We start from the raw sequence: 24963 nt of genomic DNA on the forward strand, positions 1-24963 counted from the left end.
CATATACTTTATTTTTAGAATGCAAATGTGGAAATAGTTGTCAACAAATCCATTAGATCCATCTTTTAACAAAACAAAATAATGTATCAATAATGCATAAAACAATATCGTGTCTTTAAAATGAACATCTAAAACAGGAAACACCTTTCCTTTTTCTGTCAATATACTTCCTGCACTGACTCTCACTGTGTTGTTCATTTTATTGATTTATTTATTTCTGAGTTATGGATTAGGCCATGGTGCCACCATCACATCAACTGTCTGAATAGGTCACTCAATACTGTGTGAGTGTGTTTTCCTCCCTCCAGCGGTGAAGCCACTATGTCTAAAAATATTCAGAATGTCTGAAAGCAGTAAATGCCTGCAGGATTTTATCATGTGTTTGTTCAAAACAGTCCGTAGCACTTTACAGGTTTCATTTATGTCAAGGATTTTGTAGATAATGCTGTATGCATAAATGTAGTTATTTTTGACAGAAATGTAGCGATTTTGGGTTTGGTTTACAACAAATTACAAATGAATTAAACAGGTCCAGATTTTTTACTTTTTAATCTTGTCTTGTTTAAATGATAATCCAGGATTTAGTAGTCTTAATTCGACATAGAAGCGATTACTCCTGTCTGGATAGCCTAGACATGGCCTAGACTGTTTTTGTGTCTCGTCTCTCTAGGTTTTATTTCTGTCTCTGTTAAACAGCGAGACAGTGAACATCTGCTTTACAACAGACTACTTAGAATACAACAAATCACATGCACACCAATCATATGTCTGATGTCAACAACAGCTTCAACATTTCATCATTTTTGACTAAGGAAAAAATTAAAACTGAAACAAGAATTGTTACTAAAAAAAAAGTTAATAAACAGAAATCTTTTAAAATGCAATTTATGGTGGTTATTGTCACCACTATTGTCCCATTTTCTTTGGCAATCATCCTGTGACATCTCTTAATTTTTCCAATGGGGATTAAGAGATCCCTGCTGAGAAAGATCTTAGTTTAAGATGCATGATCACCAGCAAGACACTTTTACTTGATTTAATGTGGAAAATCTGTCTGTCATTGTAATCTCTGTCTATGATAACAGCTTTACTAAATATTATCTTTGATGTCCTTAATATCCTGTTAACATGCATAACATTTATTGTTTACATCCCATTTAACCCTCATGTTCTGTTTGGGGTCTGAGAGACAGAGTAATAACACAAACAACAGCCTTAACTATGAAATATCCGGATGATTTGAAATGATTTGTTCTAATCCTATGTCAACTGATTATGAATAAAATTTCTACTTGATAATGCGCATCAAATGTCCACTATTTAAATTCAGTAGAATAAAAGTCCATTTTCATATGCGTGGGTGTCTAGTTTGTGCTGTTACCAACAGATTAAAGCTTCAGTAATATGTGACCCTGGACCACAAAACCAGTCTTAAGTCGCACAGGAATATTTGTAGCAATAGCCAAAAATACACTGTATGTGTCAAAATGATACATTTTTCATAAGGATATTAAGTAAAGGTCATGTTCCACAAAGATATTTTGTAAATTTTGTACCGTAAATATATCAAAACGTAATTTTTATGCATTGCTAAGAACTTCATTTGGACAACTTAAAAGGTGATTTTCTCAATATTTAGATTTTTTTGCACCCTCAAATAGTTGTATCTCGATGAAATATTGCCCTATCCTAACCATACATCATTGGAAAGCTTATTTATTCAGCTTTCAGATTATGTAAATCTTCAAATGATTAAAAAAAATTGACCCTTTGACTGGCAAAATAAAAGTTAATCTCATATACAGTATTAGATCTCAAACACAAATAACATACAGTCTAAAGAGAACACAAGAGTTAAAAAATAAAGACTTAAGTTCAATATTTCATAGAACAGAATGAGAGGCCTGACTTTTTATTTTCAATTAAAATTATTAAAATATTGAGAAAAGTTTAAAAAGTTGTAAAAATTGAATTATTAAACTCATGAGTACATATTAAGCAACTAAAATCGAGACAGGTTCTCACATATTCAGCCCTACTCTCACGGTGCTTTCCTTTGATCTGAAAGAAGAAGAACAAAGATGAAAATGAGGTCAAGTTGATGGGAAAAGAGGGTTGTTATCTTTGTTTGTATGTAGACATATACTGCGGGAAATAGTTTACAGTATATCCTGCACTACGCAGCAGTATAATTTGACCACACACATCTAGGCACGGTCACATTTATCATTTGCCTATTCATCGCTTTGTATGGCCAAACATTTTTGAGCCAGAATAGAGGTAATTGACATTAACATTAACAGCTAGCTGGTTGTTGTTATGTTCATGCAAATATATTTCCATTTCTAATGTAATTCCAAAGCAATAGGCCCTCAAAATGTCACTTCTTACTTTATAATTCCTTTGAATGTGATCTGTCATATCTTACAACATATGCCTTGAGGTCAACATTACCAAAAATATTCCCCACAGAATCAAGAATCAGCAGCTACCACATGTGCTCGTAGCTAATGCAATCCTCCCGTCATACTGACTGGCAGCTTGCTCTCTCAGCCCTGCTCACAGCCAGACAGTCTCCATATGATGCCACATCTACGCAACACCTGATGCCCCCCACCTGTGCATTTGCTTTTGTGCAATTCCTCCATCTTGGCTCTGCAGGGGGTGGCCGGCAGTATTGGCTTAGAGCCAACATGGTGGCAGATGGCTCGTCTGCTGCTGGCCTCAGGGTCCTAAAGCCGCTTGGATTTGACACAGCCAAGGCCAAGCAGCCTCTGGTTAAAGTCTTCCAGTTTACAGTGTGTACATGCAGTTGCCATGGCAACCGAGCGATTATCCACACTGAAGAAAAAGAAAATAGTTATCTACATTTATAAAAAACAGTTTTTACCAGCTGTTAGGATATTTTTCTAAAGAAAGTGGCAAGGGTGATGGTTCTCAATTAAACCAGCAGCTTTAGTCATTATGATATTGAAGCAGCCACTACTGTACATCTGCTTCCCATTTCTGCATGTTTAATTAGTGTAATTATTTATGAATTTACTTAGTCATAGCTTCTCTGGCATCTAGAAGTCTTATAAGATGTTTTTCATCAAATTAACTCAGTCTTAGTTCTCTGAGCTAATAAAATTACTTTAGTTGAATTGCAGTATCATCAAGCAGATGGACTGGTATGAATTTGACACTCTTCCTATCTCTGTATTTTATGTCTTTGCATAGATGTTGCTCATGGCATGCCTCCTCAGAAGATGAGGCTGCGGGCCCAGTTGATGTCTTTGTGATTTCATTGGTTTCTGTGATCTGTATTTGGCACAGTCCCTGTGCACCATGCTGAATGCAGTATGTCATTTGGTGTTTCCTTGTACTTCATGATCTGAGGTTACAGTGAGGCAGTTAAAATGGAAGTGAATGGGGCAAAAGCTGTAAAAATGAAAAGTAACTTTACACATAAAAGGTTAGTAAGCAATTTTTAAGACTAAAAATCATGTTAACATGCATATTGTTTATGCTGTGTGGCTATATTGAAACAGTGTTTTAAAATATACGATTTGGCCCCCATTCACTTCCATTGTAACTTCATCTCTTTAACCCAGATGTATGCCTTTTTTATTCCTTTAAGCAGTGATGCACCATAAATATGTGATAATCATAAGACTTTTTTGTGGCATATATATGGTCTAAGCCAGGGGGCTTATACACATACGTAGACATTTATACTCATTTCAGAATAATTCCTTACATGTTTCTTATTTTTGGAATATAATTCCCTCATGATCCCAGATGCGTCATATTCTATAATTATCCATCATACAGAATTCATCATTAGCACTGGACCAGCATAACATCATGCATAAACCAATAGTTTATTGGATAGGAATTGCAGAACTTTACTGAGTCCTAGTTTGGCTTCATTTGACCTGTAATCAGAGAGAAACATTCCCAAAGCCGCTTCAGGGAAGGACTATGTTTTTTTTACAGAGTGTTCTGTCATCTTGTGTTTGCAGCATTGGGGAGTGTATTTGTGGAAACATGATCCCAAAAGCAGCCATCTGCCCAAATCCCTTCCTTATGTGAAAAACATTTTTTTGAAAGTTATTTATTCATTTTTTAAATGTGACGCATAATTATATATTTATAACCCCTATTTATTTCATGCTTGCGCTCTAGTTAACTGGCTCTCTCTTGCCACATTTAAATTTAATCCAAGATACGGAATATATCATCCTTCCTTACTACTTATGACATTGATTCTCTCTATAGTGACTACAAATGTAAACAACATTTCCCATAAACTTATCCACCCTTTTCCTTGGCATCGCTAGCTGTTCTGCCTCATGCATATTCATTCCTTAATTAGTGGGGGCGTAAACTGAAAGCATAATATCTGCCCTTCATTGGATTTCTAGATCAGGTCTTTCATGGTGGATTAGTACTAATGACTCATTGTAAAGAGTATGTATGGTGAAACCACTCATCGAGACCGCCTGCTCGTACATATTCATCACCCCTTATAAAGAGACCTAAAAATATGCTTATTCAATACTATAAGTTTCATGAACAATACAGAGATGATAACTAAAAATATTTCTCTTATTCTCTTCATAAGACATGTTTGTTTATATATATATTCATAATTCCTTAGACATTCAAATTTTATTCAAAGTTCATGTGCAAATCTTTGAGCCTCTTGCTTCTAGTACGACCACGACCTGACATAAACAGCTGTACACAACCCCCCCCCCCCCCCCCCCCCCCCCTAATTATTGTAGGTCACCCTTTATTCTTTTAGGGTATGCAGATTAGTCATGAATATTCCGCCTTGTTTTGTGAGGGCATGTTTATTAGTTCCTGAGAGACCTGTAAGACCCTGATGTTTGTTCAGTAATAATCACACAGTGATTTGTTGGTGGATGATTTGATATTTTGTGTGGCAGTCGAGGCGTGAGATTATCACAATCCTTTTATCACACCCTCTACTGTGGATTTCTGTATTGAAAATTGTGGTATAAAGAAATAAATGTCTTGGTTTTTTAGAAATTTAGGCAGTTTATGGACTTATTACATTGAGTCATGCCCTAATTATTAATGCTGTCACAATGGTTCTTGAATTTTAATTTCATTTAATCATCTAGCTTACACATTTGTACATTTCATAAACTCGATCAAGAAAAGTAGTCAAATCTAATTTCGCTACCCTCAGTTTTCTCTGCCTCAAAATTTGCTCTTGCTCTCTTATCACTTTTCCTCTATTTCACTCCATTACCACATTACTTTCACTGTCTCAAATTTCATATTCAGCCTTCTTTTTTTCTGTCCAAATTGTAAATGGGGTTGAAATTCAGAAATGTGCATGAGTGTGCAGCATGTTATGGGGAGACTGAAGAGAAGGAAAATGCATGTACATTATGTTTAATGGGTAAAAGCAAGGTTTTTATTCGAGAACACACAGTAGAAATGAGTGTGTGTGTTTGTGCGTGTTTTATTTGGATGTGAATGTGACTACCTGTCTGAGTAATAGGCTAATTAGTTTTAATGGAAAGCTCATCTTCATAATTGAGTAAATGGCTCTCTCAGAAGGTGCTTATTAAATCAGAGTTACTTCAGTACAAGAACATACTGTAGTACATTAATTATATAAACCAACATAAGAGGTGAAGTTGTGTTGGCACAGAATGGCATTTCTTTATTTGTGTGCGGGAGTAAATAGTCCAAGGTCGTCTTTTTTAAGACTATTTTTACTACTTGATGAATCATATCTGACTTTAGCAGATTTGCTAAAACAAGGTCACAGTTATCAGCTCATGTCATAAAAAAATATGCAGTGAAGGGTATACTTATTGTATTCTCAATAACACAGCTGTTCTCAGGTCTTCAAAACAATTAAAGGGCTGTGTTCAAAATCACATACTTTTTGATAGGTATTTCTTTTAAATAAGTAATTACTGTGCAACCTTTAAAAAGTATGCTCAATATATAATGAATGAAGGAGGATGAATATAATCCAGATGTACTACATTCAAATCAGGTCAATTCACGTTTGTTTATATAGCGAGTCTGGAAGTAGTCCCCAGCTATATCATAACTAGTTACCTAGCTGGGGACTATTTTCAGGTGCTGCGTAATATCATTTTGCCTGCTGCACCCATGGTACGGCAACAAAGTTCCTTGATTATTACGCCGGAATGAGAGTATAGTTCCTAGCCATATCAGCCTAGAAAATCGCAACTTTTCATTTTCCTTCAGTCTTAGTGCACGATGTAACTACAGAAGAGTCAAGTTTTAAATAGGAAAATTATCAAAACTCTTTGGTCATTTTTGAGCGAGATGCTAATGGTCTAATCCGATTCAATGATCTATGCTAAACTAAGCTAAAAGTGCTACCGCCAGACCCAGAGATCGGCTTTCGAAAACGGTAAAACTCAACTGTTTAACTCTAGGGGAGTTGTAAAATGAGCCTATTTTCAAAAAAAAGTGGATTGTTCCTTTAATAAACAGGAAAATAACAAAATCAGTTATTCTAACTTAATCAAATATGAGACAAATTCTGTGTAAAAACTGTGTAAAGATCTTTGATTATGAAACAGGTTAAGTTCAGCCATCAACAGCTCTGACTGTTTATTGTTTATGAGTACTGTGAAGTTGAACATACTACTCCTTTCACATAGGCCTACTGTTTTTCGCCTACTATATAGGGAAGTATGCATATTCAGATGCAGTCAATGTCTTTATAAATGAATCATTCAGCTGATTCTTTTAAAACACTGATTCATTCATAAATGAAATTCTGCCATGTATGTTGCTTGGAAACACATAACAGTTTGTTCTGCTGAGTTTTTTTTTTTTTGGTGTCCAAAATAGATCTAAGGGATTTTTTTCAACCTGAAATACAATTCTTAACTTTTTTTTTCCCTCAGTTTTTTTTTTTTTCACCAAACCAAGACTTCTACTTCTGCCCTTTGTGGAAGCCAAGCCATTATGACGTAAACGGAGAACAGTCCATGATGGTGTATTTTTTTCATTTAGTTGCAAAGTTACAATTATGTCTAAAACAAATGTTTAAAAATAAGAATATTATTATTAAATATGTACTCCCTTATTCTTTGTTTGCATGTAATAAGATGACATGGAATCTCCTCTTGACATTCTTAGTGATTCCTTTTCTTGTGAAAGATGGGGGATGGAAAACATACATGTAACACCCACACCATCCCCCTCACCGAGCACAAGCACAGAGCTAGAAGTCATCTGACATGCCTGTCTATTCAGGGGCCACAAACCAGATTGGCCATTTGGAGATGTGGACCAGAGATAGTGAACAGATACCACTAGAGATGGTATCACATCACCTGTGTCCTGCTGGTCCAGCTTCCTGAGGTGAAGGACTGAGTAATACTGTTATTACACAGGTGGAGAAGACCAGGATGTGAATGGCAGCATCGCTTAATAACCTGCAGTTCTGCTGCTGATGACTTAACACGCTCCCTCAGCCAGTCAATGAACAGTGCTGGAGTAATGAGGCAGCGGAAGGTGCGGAGTTATTGGAGGTGAGAGATAAGGGCTGGGGGGTGGGGGGGTTAGAGGTGGCCAATGTACTGGAATACACACATATTAATGGAAATGGAAAAATATTCAGCTCTGAAAACGTGTGCCCATATCTGTGAATTAAAAAGTCTTGCATCTGGTTGTGGACACATTCATTTGTGTTTTGATGCTTTCCTGTGTTGTGCTTTTCTTTCCACAGCTGCTGATATTCAGATATTATTATATGCAGTAGTTTTGCACATTTCTTTCCATGTTCATACTATAAGTTAGTTTGATTTGAACCTTGTGCCTGCCAAAGCCATCTTGGACAGCTTTTGGTCACAAAGCACTGTCTGCTTTATAGAATTATAAAATATTCAGGGTTACATTAAATGAAAGTTAAAAGCATTAATGGCATAATGTTTATTACAAACAAACAAATAAATAAAAAAGGATTTAAAAGCAGAAATGTTAAGCTTGAAATTGAATGTAAAATTTGATATAACTTCACACAATAAAAGCCAATAAGTCATTTTTTCACACTAAAACCATAGTGGCATGCATATACAGTAACATTGTGTCTTCCATTGTAAGTTCCTCACTGTGAGCAATTTTTTCTTCTATTTCTTTCTTTTTAAAGAAAAAAGAGAGGAAAAAATGTAAAATATTTGGTGTAAAAATTAATTGTTGTAGTCAGCATTATGCCACAAGTGCTGTCAACAGAGCTTAACTTGTACGGAACCCAAATTCTTGGAGCTCTAATTTGGAAGACCAATATGCACATATTCCCATTTTTACTCTCATTTATATTTCTGAACTCTGAATTGGTATCCTCATTAACATTTGCTGCACTGTGTTATCACTGACCTCTGTGCACTAATACATAATCTGGTAGTCCAACATTTTTAACTTTAGACACATGCACACATCTAATTAATGAGGGTTTGTATGGCTGCGACTGTCCAGACAAAGATTCAATCCAATTGTAATGTACTGTTTGTCCAGAGCTGTGTCTGTTTATGTTGTCCTGCAAGGTCATCTTTCAGTCTGGGACTGATGGGCACTTGCAAATACACATAATTAAAGAGCTTGCTAACCGATTTCCATTTAATTAATGACCAAGCAATTCATGCAGTCTGATTTTATGTAACAAACAGTAGTTTCAATCTCGCCTCTGCAAACATGCATTGATAGTGATAGATACACTCACATATGTTTTTAAATTTATCTCCTTTCACACAAATATAATTCTTCCACTTCACCCCATTAAGGTATTACACTGTGGATATGACCCTTTGGAAATATCCCAATCAGAGGTCTCTGTAGGGGTATCTGTGTAAACCGCAATGCTTCTTTCTTTATGCTCAGGGGACAGCGAGACCTCACTTCAAGGGTTCAGGCCCCACACTGTGTGTTACTCGCTCAGCTCAGGGGAAGAATAATAATGTTCTCCACCAGATAAGTTCCATGACAATCGCTTTAAGGTCTTTTCAACATGCCATAGCTGATTGGTCTTTCTATAAATGACCTTTCTATAAAAGACTTTAGAAGCTGATCAGAGATCAGTTGCTGTATGTTGTAGTCTGTGATGATAAAGGCATGGAAAGCTTATATGGGAACAGTTATTAAAAGCACACAACACACTCGGGCCTCCAGGAATTCACCTATGCCTTCTTCTGTCCTTTTGTTTGGTCCATAAAAGAGTTTTTGGGAGTTCAGTAAGGTTGAGTGGAACTCGTGTCCAGCTATTTGAGAGTTTAAGAACGTAATATAGGCGGAGTAATTAATTATAGCTTGGTTATTTACACTATATAGCCATTGTTTACCGAGGGACTGAAGTTAGCTTACATAAGGGTGTCAACAAGTAAATTTATTTCAACCCTTTAATCTATTGAGCAGTTTTTAATCACTTTTTATTATTAAAATGATCACAATCCAAATTGCTAATAGTTCCTTATATTTGTTGTACTGTTTTGCCACAAAAAAAAAAGTCACTACCTGGAAGACACAACCCAGCTTTTGTCGGTTCAAAACATTAAGAAAAAAAAAACAGGATGGAAAGCAAACACATATTTTGTTTTTAAATGATTGGCGAATATTCCCAAAACGTTCCCTTTAATTCGAGAAAGAAAAAGGTGAAAGTAACCCCATCCTGTAAAACAGGATTCTCACCTGTCCAGAGGGGGGCGTCCAGAGGAGTGTCAATGATTAAGCTGCAAACACTTGCACAAAATAACCTAAATAATCGTTCAAACAGCAGTCATCAAGTCTGATTTGAGCAATCAAGAATTAGGTGAAGAACCTGGATGTTGCTCAACAAAATTTTATCTGTTTAGTCCGAAACTTGTTCCTCCGTCACCTTTGACCTCTCGCCGCCTCTCAGATTCACTGGCCTTTGTCCTGCTGCCCCGTGAAATCCAGAGAGTGCTGAAGCCCTCAGATGTCGTTGTTCTTGCGTGGATTACAGAGAGGCAGATAGACAGCGGGTCATGGCCTGCTCAAATCCGCCCTCCCCCGTGCTTTTGTTGGGAATAAGAGTGGATTTATCAAAGCACTCCCTCTATGCCCTTCTAATGCTTCAAACACGTTGCCGTCGCAACAACAACTTATTAATCATAAATAATATATGACAGCTCCTCCTGTCTTATCATATTTTACATATTTTATATTTTAATTTCTACATATTATAATCATTAGTAGGCCTACTGACTGAGTTTGACTGACAAACAACATATTTTCTTTTCAGTGAATCAGTGGTATTACAATGAAAATTAATGAATCACTTTTTGTTTGTTTAACATTGCTATTCAATATATAGTTAGTAAGAATTGTTTAATCACATGCATGTATTAATTTCATGTAGGTTAGTTGTTGAAATCTGAAATCATCTTTTGACAACAGACTGCTGAGGGCAGTATACATGCAGTCTGTCTTTTCCGGAGTATTTTTGCCTCGAAGTAATGAAATAACTAGAATCGTTAAAGGGAAGCAGAAAAGTGAAATTCCTGAAGATTGCTTTGAACTCAACACGCTTTACCTGTTGTTGTGACGTAGACAACGGGGCGGGGCACTCTAGGACTTGACTGAAGCCTCTGTTGCCTATTAGAGATGATTCGGGCGGCTGGAAAACGAATTCACGCTTTTGGTTTTCTTTATTGGGCTTGTAGGCTACATTTGGCTTTCTGTTGTGTATGTTTTTGAAATCTCACATTGGACATATTCAGATATCACTTACTCGGACAGGAATATCGGATGGTCAAACGGGACAATTGAATTTGTGTTCAGCTTGGGCTGAAGGATTTAAACGGCAGGCTACAAGCGCGTCTTCTGCTTTAAGCTTCTGACAGCGAATGTATTACACATTGGATTCAACTTCGGGAAAGTTTAACATTTGCTCGGAGGCAAGCAGATTTCGTTTCTACCCATATTGTGGGATGCGCTGAACTGCGCTGGAGAATATTTCGAGCCTCAAAGAAACAGAACATCGTGGACGTTCTGAATTTCTGTTATATTGTCAGATATAAGAATATGCTGACTTTAAATTAATTTAGTATAAATCAGCATCGATATTTCATATCTTAACTATTTAATCCCCTTAAAATCTGCGTGGCCAAATCTACAACGTTTTCGCTATAATGACCTGGAGCTGAGACTGGAAATAAAGGACCGTCTCCGAACTTGTAGAAGAGCGGCTGGGGTTGTCGGATCATGAAGTCAGCTGTCGGTCTGTTTGTTGTAAGTGTGTTGCTGTTTTCAACGATCTCGTCCTGGAGAGCGACTGCCAGCAGCTATGGAGGTGAGTCCGGCTCAAATGACGAAAGAAAAAATTATAGCTAGCCTATTACAATGACATCTCTCGCTGAATTGTTTGAAACACAGAGTAGCATTACTCAAATAAAATGTGTTTTAAAAAGTCAAATAAGTATTACAGTGTTTTTGACACTTTTGGTGTGTGAACTTTATCATTTTTAGAAACAGCGAAAAGTCTATAGACTGGAGGCAGGTGACTCCTTCTAATCACCATCGGATTAAAACACGTGACAGGAATAGTTTGGCTCGTGGTATTGTTTTTGTTTGGTGTTTTATGTAATCATAAACATTCTCTTTAGTGTTTCTATGTACTTTTCCTTCGCCGAGTGCTATAGGCTACTTTATGATTCATAGATGGATAGAGATACTGATAGCCTACCGTATGCAGCCAGACAATAATAACACTATACAGTATGCAGAAGTAGCCTGCCACACATGTATTGTAATAATAGATGCCATTAGCAGGTGTACAGTAGTCTACATTATAAACGAGATACGCAGTTTACATGTGCATATAGATTTGTGTGTGAATGATGTGTTTACTCTCGTGTTTGCCTTATTTAGCAGAGACTCTCTCACTTTCACAGCAGTATAGTTCGCTCCAGACTTGCACATTTATATGTTGACTACAATGAAACAGCAGTTGACAGTTTTGGGCAGACTACATAATTCATAGGCTAGACAGTGACTTGCGCTCTCCATAGGCATGCTGGTGCTGAAATGATGTGAAATGCCACTCTGAAGAAGTGAAATGCAGAAGAAAATGTACTTAAAAACACTACAGCACCTTGATCATCCCTCCTCACCTGTGCACTTTTTAGATACGGTTGTCCACTCACTGGCACATTTTAAACTCTCAGTACCACTGTAGAAGTGCTTTTTTGCATTAAGCATATTCTGTCCATTAAGCTATTTCTGCCAGATCAATGTCATTTAAGTGTTATATGTACGAAGGGTTTCATACACTTACAGTTGTGCTGTTGTACTGAATATCCTCACATCACAACACTGGTCAGGAATACTGTGAAAACAGGAAAGCCAGGTGATGTTATGTTTTGACCAATGCAATAAAAGCACTGCTGTATGAAATGTATGATACTGTGTAAACTTCTTCGCAATGCCAGGCTAAATAAAGAACTGATGTTTGAATAAGTACAGCGTTTTTTTTTTTTTTACTCAAGAAACCGTCTATAATGGTTAATGCTTTTGTCTGTTTGAAGAGCGGAGAAGATTCTTAGCATTTACCATCTAGTTGTAGACAATATGAGTGGCTTCTGTATGCTTTAAATATCCTGTACATAGCGGTTCATCTTTTATATGATGAGATTTTGGCCAATTGCATTATACAACAAGAAAAACTGAGCACCCATATAGCTAAGATAAACTTTACAACCTATAAATTGATGGAAAATTAATGCAATTAATTTACTTAGATGTGGCCTTTTCTTTCTTTTTTTAAGTGCTTGGTGGTGTGCTGTGGGATTTTTTACTTAAAACTGTGCTCTAGTGCAGTCCGTGTGCGTGTTTGAAGAAAAATTCATGGCTCATATGGGTACTCTCGAATAGTGTTGTTTCTAAGACTGCTCACATGAAAATGATTAGGAGCTGAAACACAATGGTCACCATTTCACACATTAATGTGGCATTGTGAAGCGTGACTGAATCAAAATCTCCTGTTTTGGAAACAAGCTTTAGACAATGATGGACAATTTGTAGAATTCAGTATTTCCATTTTAAAGTTCAGGGCTGGTTGTTTGGTGATGTGGAATGAGCATATTCATGTTGGCTTCATGTCTCAAAACAAACATCAGAACAAAGTAGTTTGAAATACGAAATGGGATGCAGTAGGAAACATGGAGAAACAGCAGTAATAAATAAAGGATTGTAAAAGTAGACCGGTTTAATAAGGTGAATCTTGTGCCTTGGTTTTGTATATTTCAGTTCCACCTACACATGGTCATGACTTCTGCATTCTTCTCACAGCTCACTCCTACAGTGTTATATGGTCTCCTGTGCATCAACAGAAAACCTCACAGATGGTTTGTGCTGCATTCTTAACAAAGAGGCAATGGGTTTTCTGTGTTAAATGTCATAGCTAACGTAAGCAGACTGATGAGAGCTGTATTAATTTTCGTGGTATAACAATTTAACTTTGTGTTAAGAATTTGTAATGGGAGGATGTATAATGCAGTTTTTGTGTCCAGCATTTTGCCAAATTCTTGACCTTTTGCTCAGTCCTGCATAGATAAACCAAATATTTTCTGTGATACAAGGTACAGTTGATATGATCCTGTTCGTGATCTGTTTTGTCAATGTTTTATAGCTGCCTGAGAAGGGATCTCTTGGGAATTCCTCTGATTTAATTTCATGTTTTTTAAAAACACTTCAAAGTGCAGTGTTGATTGGATTATCTTTTTTCAAGGGTATATTCATGTAAATGTAATATAATACAAACAGCAAAGCAGGCTAACAGTACCCAAGGTCTAATGAAGGTCCTTCCAGGCGTTGGAGGGTAAGACCAGCGTGGCAGACAGCTTGGGTCAAATGTCAGAGGTCACGCAGAGGTTGTCTAGTCTGTTTAGGAATATGACCTTTACTTAAGCTTTCTTGTCTTTTTCTTACACTTTACTCCGTTTCTTCTCAGTTTATTAAATCCATGTTACAAAATGACTTTATGAAATGATTAATGGTCAGACAGATTACCTAACAACCCAGACTGACAATTTCAGCCAAGACAACACAAATCCACAACCTCGTCCCAAATGACTCTCAGACAGGGAGGATAAATCCGTCACTGAGAGAGCCAATATGGCATGTCAGTCTGTGTTTGCCGTCTGTTTGCTTGACCTGGTGTAGTTTGTAATGATGGTAAACTGGTGTGAAGGCACATTTGATGTGTGCCTGTGTTTTGTTTTTTGCACATCTCTTCTTAGAAACTTATCCAGATTTTCCAGCTATATAGCATTTTAGGTTTTAGTGTTTCATTATATAAAAACTTGACTCTATTTGGAATCTTACTGCTTGAAATTTGAATTTTCACATTTTTCGATTTTGATCTTTCTTTAAATTCATGTTTAGTACTGTTCTAGCATTGATAGTCTGGCCTTTTCAGTTAAAGGTACATTCAGTAGTTTGGCGATAATTTAAAAGGTTTTACACATTGAAGGGGTCATGACTCATGATATGGATATTTTTATTATGTTCCTTGAGGTTAATAAAGGTTTTTGCACCAACAAGTTTTTAAGGGGTGCTTTTTTTAAGGCTTATTAGTCTCGCGCATCCAGAGCTTTAGACTGACAGCTGAAGGTCTGGAATCCATGGTAGCTTTCATTGGCCAAGGCCCGCCCATGAGGCCATTTAACTGACATGTCAAACAACCAATCACAGGTTGTTTTGTTCAGCAGCACATTTCGGGGTGTGGAAATGTCACTACAATAACAGACTGGTGTGTAAAACTCGGCCTCTTTGCTTCCAGGTGGAACGTTAAAGAATGCGACACATGTCTCCTGGAAATAGGAAATGGTATGAATGACCATTTGCTATGCATGTAAGTGTTTTGAAGACATTATCTATATAGAGCTGTCATTTACAGACAAAGCATTATGGAATTATTTGCTTATGCTTTGCGATACAGCTGTTGTCAGTTGGCTGCTTCATCTTTCACAAAAGTTTCTTTGCAAACTCTCCATTACACTGCCTTGCAAACTGCCAATGAGCAGGGCCTTTGGTGCAATGATGTGACGATGGCAGTCATATGCAAATGTATTTGCCCATGTGATTTCACAAATCCCACAATATTCAAACAAGCTGTTTTTAAAGCTTAGTTAAACAGATGACTTGTTTATATTGACGAGCATGTTTTAAACTGAAGCAAATTTGATTTCTCATGTCACGACCCCTTAAAGAAATATGTTTTAGACAGCAGAACACACTATCATGCTTTACCAGTGGAGACAATGGGAGTATCTGTACCTGTAAGGCTGAAGAAGCAGAAAAGGTCTGAGGCCAGATGACAGAAAGACTGACAAAAACAGAGTGAGCATAAATATACAAGTTTGAAAGATTTGAAAACATTCTGAGCAGTGATGCCAAAGTTGCTTCTTTTTTGTTGGACTGGTAAAGCAATTAATTAATCTCAGTGTAATTTACATAACACTCAGACATGACCATGCTTATCTTTGTTAAATTAGTGCAGCATCTAATTCTGGTATTGCTACTTAAAGTACACAAAGTACAGTAATGCTAAATAACTTCTGAATGCATATTTAAACAAATATAATTATGACAGTGAAAGATATTGAATGCTCATTTTTGCTTATAAATACACTGTTTGCTCATTATCGTCATAGCTCCAGCACCTTTTACTAAAGTGTATGACGCACACATCCTACACAAAGGCTCACACCCATAAGACTCACGCCATCATATAGTACATCCAATCCACTCAAGCTTAACAATCAGAACAAACTTTCTGGTACAAAAGCGTTTCTGTCACCCTCTGTTTTCTGCCACACATACCCAGACCACTGTCCCCAGTAGAGTATGAATGGACAGTAATGCAGTGTCCTGACTCATCGGTATGTATTCAGTGCTCACAGACTCCTTCAAGCTTACCAGGATTTCGCCAAGTAGGACATGGTTCAAGAGATTCAAGAGATTCAAGAGTTTTATTTGTCACATACACAATTATACAGAGTATAACCAGCAGTGAAATGTAGGTCAGGTCCGCTCCAAGGACAGTGCAATTATAAAGTATACAAATATTAAGAGAAGAAAAGTAGAAAAAATAAAATAAAATAAAAGAATAAAATAAAAAGATAAGATAAAAAATATAAATATAAATGTGCAGGTCAGTATGTTGTTGACTTAAATAGTACTAAGAGGAATGTGCAAAATAATGTGCAAAAAAGTTGTACAGGGTATATAATAGCAGCAATATGAGGTAGAGAAAAATTATGAATAGCTTATTGATATGGTGATATTTACATGGAGTCAAGTGATGTTATGACACAGAGTTAGAGTTTAGGAGCCTGATGGCCTGGGGGAAGAAGCTCCTCCTAAGTCTCTCAGTTTTTGCCATCAGGCTACGGAAGCGCTTACCAGATGGAAGCAAAGTGAATAGACGGTTACCAGGGTGATTTGAGTCCTTGATTATTTTGACAGCTCTATTTTTGCAGCGTTTGAGGTAGATGTCCTGCAGAGAGGGGAGAGCAGACCCTGAGATGCGCTCAGCTAAGCGCACAACTCTCTGTAGTGCTTTGCAGTCCTGATTGGAGCTGTTTCCATACCACACTGAGATGCACTGAGTCAATACACTTTCTGTGGTCCCTGAATAGAAAGTTTTCAGGATTGCTGGTGAGACCCTGAATTTCCTCAGCTGTCGCAGATGGTACAGTCTTTGCCTGGCTTTCTTAACCTGTGTTTGGATGTGTGTAGTCCAAGTCAGGTTCTCGGAGATGTTTACACCGAGGTACTTGAAGCTGCTCACCCTCTCCACAGGGGTCCCACTGATCATAAGAGGAGTGTAGGGCTGCTGCTGTCTCTTCCTAAAGTCCATGATCAGCTCTTTAGTTTTGCTCACATTCAGAGAGAGACAGTTGTCCTGGCACCATGATGTGAGTCTCTCTACCTCATCCAAGTATGCGGTCTCATCGTTGTTGGAGATGAGGCCCAGAACCACAGTATCATCAGCGAATTTGACAATAGATGTGGAGCTGTGAGAGGACACGCAGTCATGCGTGTAGAGAGAGTAGAGCAGGGGACTCAGGACACAGCCCTGTGGGGCTCCTATGTTCAGAGTGATGGAGTTTGAGGTGAACTGGCCAACTTTCACCACTTGAGGTCTGCCGGTGAGGAAGTCTTGAATCCAGTCACAGAGTGAGGAGTTTAGGCCGAGGTCTGTGAGTTTAGATGCCAGCTTGATGGGGACTATAGTGTTGAAAGCTGAGCTATAGTCAATGAATAGCAGCCTTACATAATTTCCATTGTTGCTATCCAAGTGTGTGAGGGAAGAGTGGAGAACGTGAGAAATGGCATCGTCCGTGGATCTGTTTGGGCGATAGGCAAACTGAAGAGGGTCCAGAGTATCAGGGATGGAGGAGCAAATGTGGCTCTTTACAAGTCTCTCAAAAACCTTCATGACTATAGATGTGAGGGCAACTGGGCGATAGTCATTCAGGCAAGAGGGTTTATTGTTCTTTGGCACAGGGATAATGATGGATTTTTTGAATGAGGTGGGAACCACGGCGGTAGCAAGGGACTCATTAAAGATAGAAGTGAGCAAACCAGCGAGCTGATCAGCGCAGGACCTCAGAACACGGCCGGTTATCCCATCAGGTCCGGCTGCTTTCCTGACGTTCACTTTCTTTAGCGCCCTCCGAACCTCATCCTCCGACACGGTGATTACAGGATCATCGCTGCTCTGCCTGTTGCTTCCTGACGCGCTGGTCGGCAGAAACGCGCCGCCGCCGTTGCCATCGAAGCGGCCGTAGAAGATGTTTAACTCGTCGGCCAGCAACGGATCTGCTCTCACCTCCGCGGAGGATTTGTTTCCGAAGTCACAGATGGTCCTCAGTCCCTGCCACATCCGTCGAGAGTCGTTGAGCTGGAAATGAGACTCAATTCTCTCTCTGTATCTGTGTTTGGCGGCTCTTACTGCGCGTCGGAGAGCATAGCACGATGCTTTGTACTCGCTCGTATTCCCAGACAGAAGAGCCTCATTGTAAGCGGCGGTGCGTGTGTTAACCGCGGCACGGATTGTTCTGTCCACCCACGGTTTCTGATTGGAGAATGTCCTTATCGTTATTGTTTCTGTAGCTTGCTCGGTTAGCGTGTTTACGAAGCTTAATGCTACATCCGTGAACTCGCTGACGTCAGAAGAACTCGCCCGGAACATGTCCCAGTCGACGTCAAGCGCCGCCTGCAGCATAGTCTCTGAGTGGGAGGACCAGCGCGTCACTACTCTCTGCACCGGAGGTTCCTGAACGAGCCTTTGTTTGTATCTCGGTGTTAGAAAGATGGCGGCATGGTCCGATTTGCCAAAAGCCGGTAGTGAGCGGGCTTTGTAGGCATCCTTGAACTGAGTGTAGCAATGATCCAGTGTGTTTGGTCCTCTAGTTGGACAGGATACATGTTGATAAAAGTTCGGCATGACCTGCTTGAGGTTGGCTTTGTTAAAGTCCCCCGCGATGATGAAGGCAGCGTCAGGATGTTTGTTAATGTGGCCGCTGAGCACATCGTGAAGCTTAGACAAAGCCAAGCCAGTGTCCGCCTGTGGTGGAATGTACACGGCAGTAACAATGATCGATGAAAACTCCCGGGGCAGATAAAATGGGCGGCAGATAATGGAAAGATGTTCCAGATGAGGCGAGCAGGAACGTGACAGAATGGAGATATTCCTGGGATCACACCATTTCTTGTTGATCATGAAACATACTCCTCCACCCCTGGATTTACCGGCCTCTGCTGTTCTGTCCGTCCGAAAGACAGAGAAGTTATCACTCGGCATTACAGCAGTGTCCGGGACCGAGGACGAAAGCCACGTTTCTGACAAACAAAGGATGTTACAGTCCCTAATGTCCCGTTGGAAACTAATCCTGGCTCTAAGATCGTCCATCTTATTCTCCAAGGATTGGACATTAGCGAGGAGAATGCTTGGGAGACTCGAATTCCAGCGCGCTTCCCGCGGTGTTTCTTGCTCCGTCGCCTCGGGGGGGTGTTGTTTATCTCCGCGTTCCGAAGAATCTCCAGAGGCCACGCAAGATTCGTGGATAAAGTGTCCTGAAACAGGTTGGTGTAGCGGTTTCCAATGTCCAAAAGTGTTTCTATGTTGTAGGTGATCAGTGCCGACGTGAGATGTGTAAAAAGAGAAAGTAAAACTAAGTAAAAAAGAAAGTTGAAGCAAAATCTCAGTGGAGCGACCCTAACGGCGTCCGAACACAGTGGCGCCATCTTGGTCCAATGAATATAAGTCCTTGTTGGTCCTAGAACAACATTGCTATCAACCAATTAAAAGAGCATGTCCTGCTTGGCAAAATCACAGTTACCATCTTTTGAGGTAATTTGTCTGCTTTGTATTATGATGTGGCACAGGTGACGTTATTGCTTAATTCTTTATGGCTTATATTAAAGTTGTTCAAACTATTCCAGAGTGATAACTGATTTCAGCAGCCACAGGCGATGCAATAATGCAGCTGCTGTGTTTATAATAGCAGACCTTTGAGCTTCTGTGTGCCACACCTGGAGATGTAACGACCTGTTTCTGTGGTGGCGTGTGACATACACACACACACACACTGTGTGTGTACTCCCTCTGGGGGAGGTGTTACGGTCCCTACTGTGGCAACCCTTGCTAGAAGAGCGGAGTAAAGACTGCTGCACCCTCAATAAAACTCACTGCAGGGTGGTAGGAAACGGCTCTCTGTGTCTCATTAAATGCTTCATGTGCTTATTTTAATGAGTGTCTATCTGTTTTCCTCAGCCTGGATCTGTCTGGTACAAAAGTGTAGTACGTTTCTGTGTGTGGCGGTATGGTGTTATAGTCTTTGCAGATGATAACTAGCACTTAAAGCATGCCGTTCAAAACTTAGGGCATCTGTACTTTTTTTTTTTTAAAAAGACTTATGCTCACCTAAGCTGAACAATACTGCAAAAACAGAATATATAAAATATTGTGAAATGCTACAATTTAAAATAAGTTTTCTATTTTAATGTTTTAAAATGTAATTTATTTGTATGTGATTTACAGCTGCTATTACTCCAGTGTTCAGTGTCATTTGGTCCTTCAGAAATCATTCATATATGGTAATTCGGTGCTCAAGAACACTATCAATGTTGAAAACGGTTAGAAATCATTCTAAATGTCTATACTGACACTTTTAATCAATTTAATGCATCTTTGCTTTATTAAATAAAAAAAGAAACTCTTACTGACCCCTTACTGAACTTTTGAATAGTAGTGTATATCTCTCAAAGAAAACACATTTAATTACCTGCTCTCATTGGCCAGTGACTGACTCAGCTCATGTATATGTGATAAGCCATCATGATTGATGGAGGTGCTGTGGGTCAGCGGCAGGGGACGGAGTCTAGAGCTGCTGTGCTCTGCGCTGATTGCAAAGTATTGATCTGAGAGAAAGATGGGACATCATGACACAGTTCAAGGAATATGTGTGCATTGATCTGTTCTTAGATATTGAGTAAGTTCTGAATGTCGACTGTTGCTTTTAGTTTGTTTGATGCACTCTCTGGCATACCATTACTTTTTTACCACCATTCTTTCTTTAGTCATGCACTCACTACTCAGGGAAAGTGATTTTTCCAAACCCATTAGACTTTGGCATCTTCGTTCCTCCCGTTTCTACTGTAGACAGGAATCATACTTCAATGCATGTACCGTGTTGGAGAGAAGTGTGCTATCACTAGGGCTAGGTAAAAATGCCAGTGCTTCCTGCACTGCTTTTTTTTTTTTTAGTGGTGCCGCATGCTTCTCCTGAATCTACATTCTTACGGCAAGTAATATTTTACCCAGGTTTGCAGTCTGAATTGAATGTGGTGAGAGAGAATTTTTGAAAAAACACGTTTTCTGTTTTAAGATGTAAGGCCTTGCAGATTGCATTCAATAAAATACAATGTGACGGATTCACAAAATAATGATGCATGCATAATAGACAATTTATTTAATAAAACATAGTTTTGGTCCTTATGATTGGCTGAGCCATGTTTGAAGCCGCTGTAAAATACTATAAATATACTTGTGACCTCATTACATTAGTGCTGATAAATCAGAGGGTTGCAGGTATGATGTCAAAACCCGTAAGACTAATTCACCGCTGGTTTCTTTGAGATTTTCCTATGGGGTTTTATAATGTTTTTTTTTTTTTTTTTTTTTATGAATAAAATAAAGTCTGTGGTAAACAAATGAACAATACGTTTTGTTCTACAAGGTAAATAACACATACCTATATAGAAAACACAAATTTTGAATCAAAAGTTTGTTTATTTCTGAAAACATATGTTTCTAAGTAACTAGAAAAGACAGTTTGTGGTGTGAGTGTGTACAGTTTTATGTTTTAGAACAAAAAGTTTAAGGAAATATATATTGATAATCAGTCAATCTGACTTTTTTGCCTGGTGGATATTAAAAATACCATAGTCTTAAGGCCCGTTCACACCTATAACGATAACTATATTGGCGATGATATAATGGTGGATGATCTTCTTATTCTAAGAGTACGTGAGTGTGCCACTTTAAATTCTCGAGCTCGTTATAGCAGGATTGATTCTGATTGGTTGTGAATGGTTTTTATCGTTCATCAGCTGGAAAAAATTGTTCTGAAAATGATTCTAACGATATTGTTTCCCTGTGCCTTTATCGTTATAGCTGCGGAGTGGACCCTGCTATTCTTTAATATTGAGAACAATTTTTAGAACCTATATCTTTATTGTTTTTGGTGTGAACAAGCCTTTATACTGAGGGAGGAACATTTTATTTTGAAATTGTACATTTTATTTAAGTTTCAACTATCTCTCTCTCTCTCTTTCTTGCACTTGCTGTGTCATTGGTTCTTTCTCTCATTCTGCTTGTTTGTGGTTGGTTGGTGGTGTTGTTTTCGGGGTCTGCTCCAAGTATGACTGTGCCAGCAAGGAAACCCATTCAAACCCTTAATGGCAGGATGCAGCCTTGAGAGAACAAAGGAAGACTGGAGTTCTCCCTACACGCATGCACACACACACACAAACACGACCCTCCACGTTTCAATCAGAAAAGGCCTGACTAATGGAAATCACTGATTGTTCTGTGGAGGTGAAGGTGGAGGATGTAAAACCCATGCCTTGTTAGGTCCCTTCTTGCTTTCATCCCTTTCTTTATTGCTGGCCTGTAATTGGCCACTGGAGGTGGTAATTAAAACAGGATGGCTTGTGAAATACTGAGGAAGGTTAAGTTGTCAAATGGAGGTTTTTCCTGACAGGTTGCCTGTTTATGCTGATCTAGGATCAGCCCTTCCGACCCTGAGCCTGAGATCTGATCAGTGTGCAAAGAAAACCACTAAAGACTCCCTGTCATGGCCATATGGGGAGACGTGGATGCTAGGAAGTCCAGACGCAGCCTGAGCTTCTGTGCGGTGGCTGTAATATAAAAGGGAAATGGGAAAAAGGTGCAAAATGATTTTTTGCATATGTTTCGGATGGCTGTGCAACAGATGCCACCCCCTCCCCTCTCTCTTTCACTCTCTCATCAAACTAAAAGGTTGAAGTATCTCTTTCGAGCGAGCACAAATATACCTCAGACAAAGAAATGATTTTGATGCATGTCTCTCTGGAGAGATTCTTTCACAAATTGAAATGATTTGGAATGAAGCCAAGCGGGGCAAGGAAAGAGCGTTGCAGGAAGCAGAGTGTGTGTGTTTCCTGCTTTCTCTGTTTCTCTCTCCTCCCTCTGGTGCTTGTGCGGCTGCTCCTCTGGTTTTGGTAAAAGCAGCATGGTAGAAAATCATTATTGCCTTGTTCCATTATGGTAATTCAAGTGTTGTGTTTTTGCAACGTAAAAGGGTTTCTGAGTCGGGCACGATCGAGAGATGCATAGAAAGAGGATGAAACTCTAAAAGCACACACAGCCTTTGATCTCATACTTTGACTTTACTGAGGGAAAATATTAACCAAGCTCAAAAAGCTTTGTGATATGATGAGAGTGACTGGACTTAAAGAACAGAGAGAGAAAGAACAGAATGGAGGGATAAGGCAGAAAAGTGTATCGGAGAGGAAAGAGTGTCACCAGATAAGGCTTTTACGGTGTGAGGTTCAGTTTTGTTAGACACTAATAGGATTGTATTAGAGAGGTCTGTCTCAGTGTGAAACACACAATCTTTGCCCAAAAAATGATCAGTTCTTTCATGAGAATACCACAAAACCTGTCAAGAACGTTTTACCCCAAATTCAAAATTTAGAATAAAAAATGATATTTTGCTGAAAGAAAAGTTTGCCTGTTTATGGCCATTACGTATTTCTGCGTTGTGACGCTGTTTTTATGATAATGATATGATAAAAATGATCTTTACCGTAATGCAAAACCATCTTATTCTCATTAATGTGAATTACTGTAAATGTGAAAAATATCAATATTCAAAGTTGGTAGTATTTTTACTGCATTTAGTTTGAGAATTTGAAGAAAAATATGTATTAGTATATTTATTTTTCATCTACGTTAATGTATTTTAGTTTTACTGTTTTTACTTAGTACTACAATACCATTCAAAAGTTTGGGGTCAGCAATTTTTTTTTTTTTTTTTTTAGCATTTTTATTTAGCAAATTGATCAAAAGTGACAGTTAATACTTTTACAATCTTTTGAAAGGTTGTGGGCGAGGGTAATTTTGATTTTAGTCACTCTATCAGTTAGAATGGGAGGGGAGAGGAAACGAATACACCAGAAAAAATAAAATCAGTTGGTTTGTGTATGTCCTCGATTCTGCATTAGTGTGCACATGTCTGTCAGTCAAATATTTTAGTCAACATGTAGGTCACTAAATAATGCATTGGTGTCCCGGTTTCAGTTTAATACTCTTGCTGATTCGTTGGAACTTCAGCTTGTCTCTGTTATATTACTGAACCGTGAATGACTCTCTATAAACCACCTGTTACACATTTTCTCCAGCCTGTGTTTGTCTCATTGAGGTAAATTAACATAACGCTTCACTGGTTCAGTTTTTGGTCAGACGCACTATGCTCACTGGTTAGTCATTGAGTGAGCATTAGATTTGTGTAACAAAAGCTTGGGGAGTCTTTAGTTTACAGTTTGTAAATCAAGTAAAATCATCACTAAAGATATTTAAATGCATCAAGCATTTGAAAGCATTTGTTCACGGGAGATAAGTTATATTCAACTCACCCTCTCTCTCTGTCAATCTCTTCCTGCCTTTTGATGACAGGAAATGCATTCAGCATGTTCTTTTACAAGTTTTTTTAGATATAATGTCGGCCAAAAATTGCATACTGAGTAGTTACTACATTTGAAGCCATGTTGTCAATAAGATAGTAAAGTGTCATCTTTTCATACAGTTTTATGAATACTGTGAATTGGGACATACAACTATTTTCACATTGTTTTTCACTTATATAGTATCAGAGCAAACAAACACATTTTCTGTATTCAAAATGTTGTCCTCTATCAATGCAGTACTCATTGTAAAATATTTGAATATTTAGGAGTCTCTGAGTTTAACTGAAGTCTAAAATATTTGTATAATATTAATAAAGTAAGTGACTCTCCTCAATGACCTCAGTACAATTCTAGGACTTTAACTGACACAAAGTAACATTCGTTCAATAAACATTAAACCACATGCTAATGGAGTGTAACCAGAACACACCATATGCACACGAGACCGGTCGATCGCATCAATTTCTAGATATATAGGAGATCAGTTGCAGATATATAGTGAGTGTCTAGAAGCATGTGTGGTTTAGACTCTGTAAAGCTCAGCATTGCTGTATGTTACTCTGAAGATGTACAGCAAGGAAAGTCTGAAATAAACCAGGTAAACTTTTGACTGTATCTTCTGTTATGACATTTAGTCAAACATTTTAAATAGGGTCGTTTTATTTTAGCCACTAAAGCATGTTTTTTTTTCTATAG

At 38.4% G+C, this 24963-nt stretch overlaps 1 protein-coding gene and 1 long non-coding RNA gene across 2 annotated transcripts in view; one reads left to right on the forward strand and one right to left on the reverse strand.

Moving 5' to 3' along the window:
* On the reverse strand, positions 1–24245 carry LOC306879251. Its single transcript, XR_013784997.1, has 4 exons — positions 24217–24245; positions 12302–12352; positions 2618–2841; positions 1–2061 (listed from the first exon to the last, which is right to left on the reverse strand). It is a non-coding gene; the product is annotated as an uncharacterized lncRNA (long non-coding RNA).
* Positions 10574–24963, forward strand: part of LOC306879244 (semaphorin-4F-like) — a 65442-nt gene continuing 51052 nt past the window's right edge. Inside the window, exon 1 of the mRNA XM_079432028.1 lies at positions 10574–11317. Coding sequence (XP_079288154.1) covers positions 11230–11317 — 88 coding nt within the window. The 5' untranslated portion in view covers positions 10574–11229. The remainder of the gene's footprint in view (positions 11318–24963) is intronic.

The sequence above is a fragment of the Barbus barbus genome (assembly GCF_936440315.1).
Source record: "Barbus barbus genome assembly, chromosome: 2".
In the NCBI taxonomy this organism is placed as follows: domain Eukaryota; kingdom Metazoa; phylum Chordata; class Actinopteri; order Cypriniformes; family Cyprinidae; genus Barbus; species Barbus barbus.